Here is a 12527-nt window from a genome sequence, read left to right as displayed (position 1 = left end):
CCCCATCCAGCCTGGCCTTGAACACTTCCAGGGATGGGGCACCCACAACTTCTCTGGGCAACCTGTTCCAGTGTTTCACCCCTCTCAATAGCGAAAAATTTCTTTCTGATATCTAATCTAAATCTACCCTCTTTCAGTTTGAAGACATTATCCCTCATCCTGTCACTAGAACATCATTCAGCTGTCTCCAAGTGTTTTTCAGCAAGGCCAAGCATCTATTGTAGGCTACAGTCTTACACCAAAATGTGAATGTGGCAGCATGTGGAAAGAGGCATGTTAGATGGATCTGCTCCAAAGCAGCGATGTGAGGGTACAGGAGCTAGCCCTCTCTGCATTATGGTGACATGGTGTGTTAGTGATGTCAGTGAGCATTTGCACTTACACAGATAACGCCATCTAAGGAGTCCCCCCACCAGAAATGCTCCTGCCATCGGATGTCCAGCTGCTTAACGTGTTTCCTTAGGAACAGAGCGTAGGCAGTCGTGTTAAATTCCCACCCCTGAGCTGCAAGAGAAAATACTATCCATCCACCCAAGATCTAAGGTTTGGATTAATCTATGACAAAAACTCTTTCCTGTTCATTTCCTGTTGAGTAGCAGCCTAAATACCCTGAACCAAGGCAGAAAAGAATGCAAACGATTACTTCCCCTATTACACGGGGAAATACAAAGAAGACAAAAGGTGAACTTCACCCCTGTGCTGAAGGTCAGGAGAACACCCGTGTAAGCAGACTGTCTCTGAGTCAGAATGATTCAGTCAACAAGGTAAACAGCAAATTCCTCAGAGGGGAGAAAAAAAGCAAAAGCTATTTCGCTTCCTGATTAACCGAGTTATCCAGTTAACTACAACAGATGTAGTCACGCATTCTGTGCTTTCAGTGCTCCTTCCTCCCCTACTGCCACACAAAATTACTGCAGACCCAGTCTACAGCTGATGAGGTTACTGACGCGTGAATCCATGCACCCATTATGAAACCAGAAGTCAAGCACTCCTGCTCTTTGACTTCCATGCCAATACCTATGACCCTGGGAAATTCTTCTAGTTTTTGATAACTTTATAACAACTGGGCTGGCCTATTTACTCATCTGCCAGAGGAACAGAGTATACTAAAAGCTGAATGTAATTGCTTCTGTATTTCTTGGTATACAAAAAGTTTTCCCAACATGAGTAGGAGATGTGATCAAAATTGGTTCAATATGTAAAAAGAAATGCTGCTTACAGATAACACATCAAACCTGTTATATTGCCATTCACAGATATACATATTTATCTTTGGCAATTGTTAGAAAAGTGCAAAAATTACTCTCACAGTATGATTTTATCCAAGGCACTCACTCTAAGCTCATTGTGTTCTGCCACACTATACACATTATCACTTAAAAACAGCTATTCTTTACTCAAAGTGGAATGAAAAAAATTTGCTGTATATACCATTTCCCGTTGTGTTCATGCTTTTCCTATATAGGCTTAACAGACTTCCTTACAGAAATCTTACAACTTAGTTACTCTTTCAGCTGGCCCGTAGTGAGTCTTGCTACCAGAAAGATTATTAGCATAATTTTGATATTGCTTTGCCAACCATCCTATTCACAATAATGGAAAACCACACTCATTTCTGATGATCATGGAAGCAAGTATCTGAGTGCACTTTTTGATACATGCTAGTTAAAAAGAATTACAATTCCAACTTTTGTTCAGTCCTACCCATCCATAAAGGTACAGTCACCACTGTGCACGAGGACAGTCTGGATCTGGAGAAGATTGGCTGTTGAGCCAACAGCATTAAACACCCAGATTTAAGCAGGTGATGATGGTTTTGCTTTCAACACTAGGGCACTAGACTGACCTTTGTAAGGTAAAGTGCACCAAAAAAAAAGTAACATTTCTGTTAGAGCAAGGTTAATTCCTAAATGTCCATTTTCCACATTCAGCACCCAATCCATTAAAGATGAAGGGAATATGCTGTATGCAGGGACATAAATACACATTGTGGCATTCTATGACTTTAGACATAAAGAAGACATTAGTGTAGGCATGACAATTTAATGAACGGTACAGACATTGGTTCAACTTATTTGCCTGTCAAAGGTTGAGTCACGAATTACAGCTAGAGCAAGACTGATGCTTTGAGTGTGAACAGGCTGACGCTCTCTACAGTCAAGAAAAGCTCCAGCAATTGCTTTGCTTGGGAGTCAAACGAGGCCGAGTAGAGCACTCCCACACTGGCAAGGACTCCGTTCATGCCTCTTATAAACTCTGAGGTTTTCTATCCACGCCTGCGGAGTAACGGGTGGATAGTACTGGTCCGTAAAGATATTCCTAAGCACGAATGGGTGTCGCCACACTTTCCCCGCCCGCAAGGCACGGAGGTAACACCCGGAGAGTTGTCAGAGGACTCCGTTATGTGCCACAGCCACCGCGCCAGGGAAGCACTGCCACCTCCTGGAGATCCACCCGCATCGGGAGCGACGGAAACACAGACGTTGCTAACCGTTGCTGAGCTGAACGCGGCCCTCCAAGCTGGTAAATCCCGGGGTGAAAAGCAAGCAACACCCAGCTGAGGAGGGCGGACACACGGACGCGCTCGGTCGCTCCGAAGCGGCACGTCCATCCCGGGTCGGGAGGGCAGCTGCTGCTCTGTCCGTCCGACCCAAAGGCAAAATAGGCTCGCTGCCGGCTGACGCGGGGCGAAGCCGGCTCCTTGGGGCCTGCGGGGCCGGGGGGTGGCAAGGAGGTCGCAAGGCGGGTGGGCGGGAAAGGCCTGCGGCCCCGCGGTGCGCGGGATGGCGCCCCCCCCCGCCACAGCGGCCTGAGGCGCCCGGCAACGGCAGCACCACCCCGCCCCGCAGAGCAACGGCACGCCATTGGTTAGGAGAGGGCGGAGGGCGGCCTGTCCGGCCAATGGGAAAGAACTCCCTCGGCACCCCCAGCCAATGGGCAGACCCGCTTTTTGCCTCGCGCGTGAGCGGGGCGCCCCGGCCTATCGGAAGTGCGGCTCGGCGGGGGTGAGGGGTCAGAGGTGAGAGCGGCGGCGGCCCCGGAAGTGGAAGCCCGCGATAACGGTCCCGGGGCGGAGCGGGAGGGGCGGGCGGGGCGGGCGGCGGGTCTGACCCAGTGCTCTCCCCGGCAGAGCCTGCCCCTCAACCCCAAGCCCTTCCTGAACGGGCTGACGGGGAAGCCGGTGATGGTGAAGCTGAAGTGGGGGATGGAGTACAAGGGCTACCTCGTCTCCGTCGACGGCTACATGAACATGCAGGTGAGGGGCGGGGGCGGGGCGGGAGCCTCCCCCGGGGTTCCCGGTGAGGCGCCTGGGGCGGGCTTGGCGTCGGGCCCCGGCCCCGGGGAAGCGGCGGGGGGCTGGGGGGCGAAGCGGGGCGCTTCTGAAGGGTTGGCGGTGGGAGCGGGGCCGCTGGGCCGCCCCCTGCTCGCCCGCCGCTGGGCAAAGCCGCCCTGCTGCTGTTACAGCCCCTCTGAGTCTCGCTGGTTTTCTTCCCAAGCTCGCAAACACAGAGGAGTATATAGACGGGGCGCTGTCCGGACACCTGGGTGAAGTTTTGATAAGGTAATTGGGATGCTTACGGCAGGTGAAGGGTTGCTTTAAATCTTCTTACCACAGGTGTCAAAGCTTGTATTGCTAGACGCTGTTTTGTGTCGAACTAAGATGCTGAGTGTTAAAGTAACTCTTATGTGAAGTCTATGAGATCCCTTCTGAGGGGAGGAAACATTAATTTTGAAATATTTTTAAAGCGCTATTTGTAATCCCTGTTTCAGATAACTAAATACTTTAGTTTTCCAGATTATTGTACATCTATTAATCGCTTGGCATTAGTAGACTATATTAGTGTATTGCTGCTGAAAACGTTTTGCATGCTCGGAGATTAAACTTGACTAAACTGTTAACCCAAAAGCAAACACTTCTTGTACTTCAGCACTTTAACACTAACATTGTGAACCAGTTACTGCTTTTATAACTTTTGCAATTGTTACAGACCTCATGGAAAGCAGCAATTCCTTATGGAGCATTTGGCTGTTTCCAGGCTACACTCAAGCAAGAAAGTGCTTAAAGCAGTGTATATAAGGGGTGGAAAATGAAAATACTTACAGTTAAGGGAACTCTTTGTTTTTATTTACAGGTGCAATAATGTTTTGTACATCAGAGGTGTGGAAGAAGAGGAAGAAGATGGAGAAATGAGAGAATAGGTGTTTTGTATATCTGGAAATAAACTTTTTTCTTTTTTTTTGTTTTTTTTTCATAATTTTGTAATAATGTGCTTACTTTTTTTTGGCATTGTATTTTAATATGGGGACGTTAACTTTTGAAAAAGTCTCTAATCTTCTGTTGGCATCCAAAATACTAATGCTGGAGGAATAGACAATTATTTCAATTTTAAATGGAAAATATTAGAATGGAAAGTGAATATTGAAAAACAAACAAATGAAACCCCCACAACTTTTAAGTATTACCTGTGTCAACAAATGCTGTTACTGCCAAGGAAAATACCAGAATTTAAGTGACTCCTGGAATAAATTAAATCTTCGAAGTTGCGTACTCCAAAAGAAAATAGATGGTTCGTTCATGTATTGGCTCAGTTCAGCATCAGTGTCAGTGCTCTGCTCTCAGGTATTCATACTGTATGTAGATAAGTGTGAAGTAGAAGGTAAAGAACGTTTGGTCCTGTGAATGCAACGTGGCAGTCTCTCTCTCTCTCTATATATATATTTCACAGTCTGTATGTAGTTACTATATACATACATTTATAGTTTTTAAACTTTAAAAATATATACATACATTTATAGTCTTTAAACTTTAAAAATAGCTCATAAACTATTTGGAAATAGTTGTGAAGATTTCACTGCAGGTGAGATGTGGAGATCCGTTACACCCCGGTGTCTCTAAGAAATACTCTGCTTCTTTGTGTCATGAAGCCTGAAGTGTGGCTCTACAATTGCTACTAAGGAAGGACACATTTGTGTCCACTTGGTAGCCAGTAGCCACACAAAAATAGTCTCCTGGCAGCTCTAAAGGTCCATAGGCTTCAATGTCATTAATAGAGTTAAGGTGATACACTGCAAAATGGGAGTGCGCTTTCCCAGTCTCTGTCATAAAAAGAAAGTCTCTTTGTTACCAGGCATCTGGAATGTTAAATGTTTTGGCAGAAACATAACCATGTTTTAAATGTTTACTTTTAAGCATTAAGGCTAACTGAGTGTCCCTTACCTATGGGCATTTCCTAATGAAATTGCTCTGCTGGGCTGAGACTCCCTGTTTGGGCCTCTGATGGAGTGAAGAAGCACTACCTGTGAGATATGGTTTGGAGAGGCGTTCTGCCACCAGAAACCAGACAGCTAGAGGCAGACTTTGTGAATGGAAATTACAGCCATTGTATTGCTTAGACCCAGCTCTTGTCAGTAATTGCTTACCACAGTGCTGGTGTCAAACACAGACGTTATCCCAGTTCTACACATGGGGAAAATAAAATGTCTCCTTTATCCCTCTGCCCTCTCAAGTGGGGAGCTTCATGAAAGATGAAAATTCCTGTGGTCCTGGCCTGTCTTAGAGAAAGGAGGGTTTGTGTGCACCTGTGTCCTGTTGGAAGTGAGGATGCGGCCACATCCAGACACAGGAGCTGGTATCATTCCCACATCTGGCCTTATGGCCAAAGCTCATGGTCCTTTGCAGTCAGCGATAAGCTCATAGAGTCCACAGTGTTTTGTCTCTTTGCAGTGATTAGATTTAGGGTCTTCTCAGCTGTGTGCTCATTTTTTTGGCTAGGACCACCTGTTTAGAAATACACGCCATTTGCTACCTGGGAATTACTGGAGCCCTGTACTCATTATGAACGTTTGAAGAGAGAAAAAACCACAAATCCACGTCAAGAGCAAATATTTGCTCCCTGACTCTTCCCTCCTGGATTCTGCAGGGGGCAGCAAAATCGCACAAACATCTTGACCATGGACTTGGATAGATTAATATCTGCCTGGATAAATTAATGTTTGCCTGAATACCCAGTGTGGGGAGAGGTGTTATGATCCCTCAGGGGCTGGTGCTGAGATGCTGGGGAGGTGATGGACGCCGGCAAGGTGATGGATGCTGGCAAAGTGATGGACAGGTGGACACTGGCAAGGTGATGGATGCTGCAGAGGGGATGGATGCCAGGAAGGGGGAATGTGGGCAGAGAAATGCTCCCAATTCAGAAGCTCCTGTTTTCTTAGCAAAGGGAAATCTCCAGGTGGTGCAATGCAGGCAGAGGACTCCAGGAAATCTCCAACTGGCAAAACTGGTGCTTTGGAGATTATTGCAAGCCAGCACCACGTATGGATGTTGTCACATTGCCCCGGACCTCGGCGAGAGCAGCATCCCTTGCCTAGCACAGCAGGCTGCCACCAAATTCACTCTTAAAGGCCTGTAGCTTTTCCAGCCCGAATTTCTGCCAAGTGATGGTGGCCACCACCACCATCCACATCACCTGTGCTCCAGAGAAATCATCCCACCTGCCCCCAGCTTTACTTCCCACCCCCGTGCCTCCCCCCTCTGTTGGGAGGCTGGTTAGCAAAGACCAACCGGGCAGGGTGAGGGTCAGGTGGGGGCAGGAGGACTTTGAGCTGAGCGGCGTCCCTGTTGCAAGCCATGGCGGGCCGGCAGCGGCTGCTGCTGGAGAACGCCCAGCAGCTGGTGCTGGTCTGCAGCCGGGGTGAGGAGTACCTGCGGAGGGATGGAGCCACCAGCCTGGCCCTGCTGCAGGGGGCCAGCTTGGTGGTGGGACTGTGAGTGCGGGGGCTGATGGTGGCAGGGGGTCGGGGGGTGGCAGAGCTGCTGGCGGGAGCGTGTTGGGGGATCGGTGGGGCTGGTGGCAGGAGGGGGCCGAGGGGGTGGCAGGGCTGGGTGATGGTGGGAGGGAGTCTCTGCGAGCTGCCCCCCTGCCCCACCAGCCCGCTCACCAGCTGATGGGCTGCCTGGGTCTGGGACTTGCCCTGGGACCGCAGCCATCTGCCTGCATGAAAACACGCCTTCAGAATGCGGGTTATTTCACAGTCTATACCATGACAACTTCTGTTATCATGCTGTGTTCATGCTTCCAGCCTTGTGAGGATAACTTCTAGCCTGGTGTTGATCATAACTGCTACCCTCTTCTGCCTCTCTGCTTTGTTTCTAGGATAACTGATATGAACTAATAGCAATCCTATAAATAATTTGTATAACTAATGAAATTATAGTTAATAATCAATGTGTATAATTACATCTCTCCCATTTCTACATGCTCTAATTGCTATTTGCCTCTTAAAAATTCAGTCACGTAGCATGGAGATACTTCCAGTGAAGTACTCATGATGACTCCTGGTTACTATTCCAGTGGCTTGAAAAGAGCTGGAGAAAGACAAGGCTGAAAGGATAGAGGTACCCCTTGCGCCCCAGGAAGCTCCTGTCATGGAGGTGGGGTGGATGGATCTCCATGCATGGCTGGAGGGCATCCCTCTAGTGCAGTGCAGGGTTCCCATCCTTAAGCTCCACTGGGAGGAAATTGCTGCTGAACTGAGGTTGAAGATCAGCCCCAAAGAGATTTATCCCTGTGGCTTCCATGGGCACATGGATATGAGTCAGGTCCAGGCAGTGGACGCTGATGATGAGAGTTTGATTTTTGTGAGAAGGGTGCCCTGCAGAGGCTTGCTGGAGGAATGCTGTATATTTGCTGATCCACATGAGAAAAAAGATGTTGCCTCGCAGAAATCAGAATGAAAGAGTTCCAAGGTATCATCTTGAGGCATCTAAGCAGAGGACATGACAAGTGTTATGGCAAACAACTTGAAATCCATGGCGTTACCCCATAATTTTCTGTGTATCTGTAAGATTAGCAAACCACCTCCTGTCTGCACCTTCAGTCCTGCTGAAGGTCCCTGCCCCTGATTTCAGAGAGTTGTTGCTCCAGGAGCTCTCTCAGTGAGCGCCTGACTTTCTTTTGTTGTTATCTGTTGCTTGCAGAGATGGCTGCATCAAAGCTGTGGGACAAGCAGATGTTATTCGCAATCAGTTTTCAGGAGCAACATTTGAAAGAATCATTGACTGCTCTGGGAAGTGTGTGTTACCAGGTAGGTGTATTTTTTTCATAATGATACAATACCAAATGGCAGGAAGTACTTAGAGACAAAGTAAATGTGTATTAAACATCCTTCTGCCCTTTTTCCTCTGTATTCAGTGCAGATAACACCTTATGTTGAGGGGCAGAATATTGCAGCTTCCTCATCGGGAGTGCTGCAAGGAGAAAACTGCAGCATTTGGGATGGGGATTTTTTTTGGCTTCATGGTAAAGCCCTGTCCCCTCGTTTCATCTGTTCCCATGTGTTACAGTCATGCAGCTGGCCCACCTAGTGACTTTTCAGCTTCACATTTCTTTTCCTCCAGCTTTTCCATCCATCAGCCGTGGGATCAGTCTCTCTGTCCCGCCTGCAGCCAGTTGGAGGAAAAAGAGCAGCACAGAATTTTAAGTCACATACTCCGCAAATTTATCTGATTAAAAAAAACCCCAATCAACAAATTGGGCAAATCTATTGCATGTTAAACTTTGCAAGTGGTATTATCGCGTGAGCTGTCAGACCACTGTGTTGTTTGCAGTGGCCTTGGACGTTCAGTAGTGTTGGTTTCACAGCTCATGGAAAAAGCTCCCGCTGGAGTAAGTGGACTTTTGCAAGAGTAAGTGCTGCTGTACTAAGCCCAGCCTAAGCTCTTTTTAAAGAACGCAGACCTAAAGTCTGATGAACTCCTTCAAATTTTGTCGTCTTTCATTTATACCATGGTTTGAAAATGTCATCAAAACAACATGAAAAATTCAGCAACTGATGCAATTACCTAGAGACATTTTGCATAAGGTGTCACACCTAAAAAAATCCAAAGGAAGTTAATAGCCTTTGAAAAAATCCTAGATTTTTGGCTGGTTGGAATTTTCTTTTTCTCTAACCAATAGAGGCTTTATAGGGGAGCTTCCATTTCATTTGCTTGCATGTTCATAAGCTTTTCTTTTATACAGTGAAATAACTTGAGTGTACATTTACTTTGTTTTCTTTAGGCCTGGTAGATGCACATACACATCCAGTGTGGGCTGGTGACAGGGTCCATGAGTTTGCAATGAAGGTAATGGCATAAGATTACACAGCTGGATTTTTCTTCCTCTTTTTTTGATGTGTAACTATTTCTACTTTCTAGCAGACTCCCATCTCTTCTCTGTAGAAAAATACATAATTCCTGTCAGATAATCTAACTGAGGGAGGAGGGAGGATATTGGTAGGCTGAGAGGAGTGTAGCTGCAGCCTTTGCAGCCAGCCTTCCTATATTTTTGCATAAATTGAAGCAATACAGCAGTGCTGCCTTCCATTACCGTCTAAATCTTGTTTTTTGTTTTTTTTTTTTTTTTTCCCCACATAATGAATTTTTGAACTAGAGGTAGGTTTTCCCTTTGGGCTCAGAGGGAAGCAAATCTTCAGAGTAATTCTCTTTATGTCACTTCTTACATCATTTCTTCACTAAAGTGGAGGGGAAAGAGAAGGGATAAGGAGGAAGAGTTAATGTGGATTTTTTTCCCCCCTTTTTTTTTCTGTCTCACTGCAGAGACTTCAAGGAACTTTCCAGACTCTCTTGGATAGAAAATGCACATTTAATAGCTAATTGTATGGGGGGGTTGGTTTTTGTTTTCTTTTTGTCCCCAAGCTGGCAGGTGCATCCTATATGGAGATCCACCAGGCGGGGGGAGGAATACATTTTACTGTGGAACACACTCGGAAAGCCTCGGAAGAAGAGCTGTTCAACACTTTCAAACACCGACTCGAACGCATGCGCAGAGCAGGATCTACCTTGGTTGAGTGCAAGAGTGGATATGGCCTAAACTTAGAAACAGAGCTCAAAATGCTCAGGGTGATAGAACGTGCTAAGCAATCCATGGATATTGGCATTTCTTCAACGTACTGTGGAGCGCACTCTGTGCCAAGGTAATATGATGCGATTTTTCTTGCTCTTGTTAAGTATTACTGCTTTGCATTGAAAATTTGCTGTTGTTTTCAGAAAGGTTTCTTCTGCCCAGCCCTCCTAAAATATAACATATTTGAAATAATAGACAGTATTTATGGAAGGCTCTCCTAAATTTTAATTTGAAGGAACATGGGGAAGTATTATTTAATGGCTACTAAATTCCAGCATAAATTTAGCACAGAATCCCTGTCTCCAGCTGATGCTCGCACTGAACATAACAAGGATTACAAGGTTTCCTGTAGACAGTTCTTCTGCTTGGGTTTGCTGCTACTCTTCAAGCTTAGTCTCTGCCATGAGGTTTTATTTTGACCAGCTACTAGAAAAAAATACTGTGTTTAATTCTAGTATACCTCAATAAAAAAGCTTAGTTATGCTTCCATGCAATGAAGAATTGCATACGTCTAATAGGTTCGAGATGGGTAGGTTAAAGTAAATGTGCTTAATCACAACTATTTTTATGGCTGAAGTAGACATACCATAACAAGCCTTTCTCACTTTGATTTTTTGTTTTTTTGTTTTTTTTTTTTTTTTCCTATGAAGAAAATAACATTTTCAAGTTACCAGATGTCATTGTATGAAAGAATTAATGAGGAGTTTTAGCTAGGTAGGTGTATGTGAAACACATATTTTGACAGATGAAGCAGTAGACTGCAGCAAGACAAGGCATGTGAGATGGAGGCAGGCCTACCATTACAGGGATACCATGGCAATATTTAAGAAACGTTTATTAAAAATAAAAAAAAAATACTAAAAAAAAAAATAATCTACTACTTCCGACATTCAAGAAAACATGACCTAGAAGAAATCATTTCCAGTCTAATTATTGTATATTTGGGGCAGGATGGGAAATTATTTTTTGTTAGTGTAACTATTCAAAAGGAATCCTGTATCATCTTCAGTAACTAGAAGATGGTTGAGATAAAAGCAACTAAAATCTGCTGAAAACACCAAATATTACTTTCAAGAAGTTCTACTAAACTTAACGGTAAAATATAATTGAGGTTTTACCACAAACTATATCTATTTCTCAGCCCTTCCTTCCCTTATCCCCTAAAAAGTCTTAGAAGGAATTCAGTCAAAATCCCAATAGTCTTTCCCACCAAAAATATTTCAAGCATTTCTATAAACTAAGGAAATAAATTTCAACATTCTTACAAACCTATCAAATCCTGTGTTTTAGAAAGACAGGTGTACCGCCTCCTTCTCTGCACAGTTCTGTCCCCACTGATGTACATCAGGCATAACAAAATACAGGTAATGAGGATATTGTATTGTAAGTAAGGAGGAAAGGTAGTTGGGGATTTGAGGAAATTTCCTGACAGAAATAGTGAATTATCTGTATTTTCCAGTTGGGCCTTCTTAAATCCTCTTCTCTTTTCATTCCAATGTTCATGTCTACAATATTTTGTTTGAATTTTCTTCTATCCTTCAAACTTAGTCTCTGCCTTAGGTATTTATTTTGACCAGGAGGAATTCTGTGGCTCTTCCCTGTTCCGAGGCCAGATGTTCAGAGCTGTAGTTCTCAGCCTTTAGCTGCCTCCTGAACATCTGGGCCACTACAATGCTGAGTGAAGTATTCTGCCTTGTTGAGCTCTGATTTTAAACTCTGAATTTTCTGCAGCTTCAGTAACAGTGGAGAATCAATTTAAAATCCTTCTATTTAATGAGAAACAAGAAGGCGATGTTATGCGTGTTCACAAAAAAATGCTGCTTAGACCCCTGCAGGGCTGCTGCTGAGGAATTTTGTGAAGTCCTTGCTCAGCCATTCGCTTGCTTGCTTCTTACACTTGGCTTAATTTACTGATGCAAGTCTGGCCTCTTACAGCAGAAGCATCACCAGAAAGTTCATTTAATTGGTAAAGGTGTCAGGTCTTCTATATTGCCAAGTCTTGCAATATGTGGCTTGTAAAGCTTCAATATGTGAACTCTTCAAAGGAGCCTTCCTCCAGACTTGCCAGAAATGGTTATTCTTTTTTTCCTACCTGGAAATTAGCTTTGGGCAGATGTTGAGAACTTGCTGTATCTGTTCATGATTTCTAGGTGTACAGTAATTCAGCCTGATTTTCTACTTCTAGAAGGCAACACTGACATACAATTCAAACTGACCCTGCTCTGCGACCAGGGGTTGGATCAGATGAGCGGTCCTTACAAAGACAGTTATTCTGTGGGACTGTGATACAGGGCATTGGTGACAGGCAGCACGTACCAAAGCATGCAGGTTGCTTTCATCTGAGCCATCCTAGAGAAAAATAAGGCTGCTCTGTTTATAGTGATCCTTGTTCCTGTCCATCACTATTAAAAATATTTCCAGCCTCAGAACTCCCGGTTCTTTAGGAAATGAACCTAAAAAGCTCATAGCAGGGGGCATGTCATTATTTTTGAATCAAATTTATGATTTTGAGGATGTCTGAGTCTTTTTTTTTTTTTTTTTTTTTTTTTTTTTAAAAAAAAAAAAAAAAAAAAAAAAAAAAAAAAAAAAAAAAAAAAAAGTTCTAGGAAAAATATTAAACCC

The 12527-nt window shown here is 44.6% G+C and overlaps 1 protein-coding gene across 1 annotated transcript in view; it reads left to right on the top strand.

The window, feature by feature from the left end:
• The first annotated feature begins 4802 nt into the window (after positions 1–4802).
• Positions 4803–12527, top strand: part of AMDHD1 (amidohydrolase domain containing 1) — a 12676-nt gene continuing 4951 nt past the window's right edge. Inside the window, exons 1-4 of the mRNA XM_014964341.1 lie at positions 4803–6765; positions 7979–8085; positions 9060–9124; positions 9698–9975. Of these exons, the coding sequence (XP_014819827.1) occupies positions 6629–6765; positions 7979–8085; positions 9060–9124; positions 9698–9975 (587 nt within the window). The 5' untranslated portion in view covers positions 4803–6628. The remainder of the gene's footprint in view (positions 6766–7978; positions 8086–9059; positions 9125–9697; positions 9976–12527) is intronic.

The sequence above is a fragment of the Calidris pugnax genome, unplaced genomic scaffold, assembly GCF_001431845.1.
Source record: "Calidris pugnax isolate Ruff unplaced genomic scaffold, ASM143184v1 scaffold44, whole genome shotgun sequence".
Lineage (NCBI taxonomy): Eukaryota > Metazoa > Chordata > Aves > Charadriiformes > Scolopacidae > Calidris > Calidris pugnax.
This window is presented reverse-complemented; position numbering and strand designations above follow the sequence as displayed.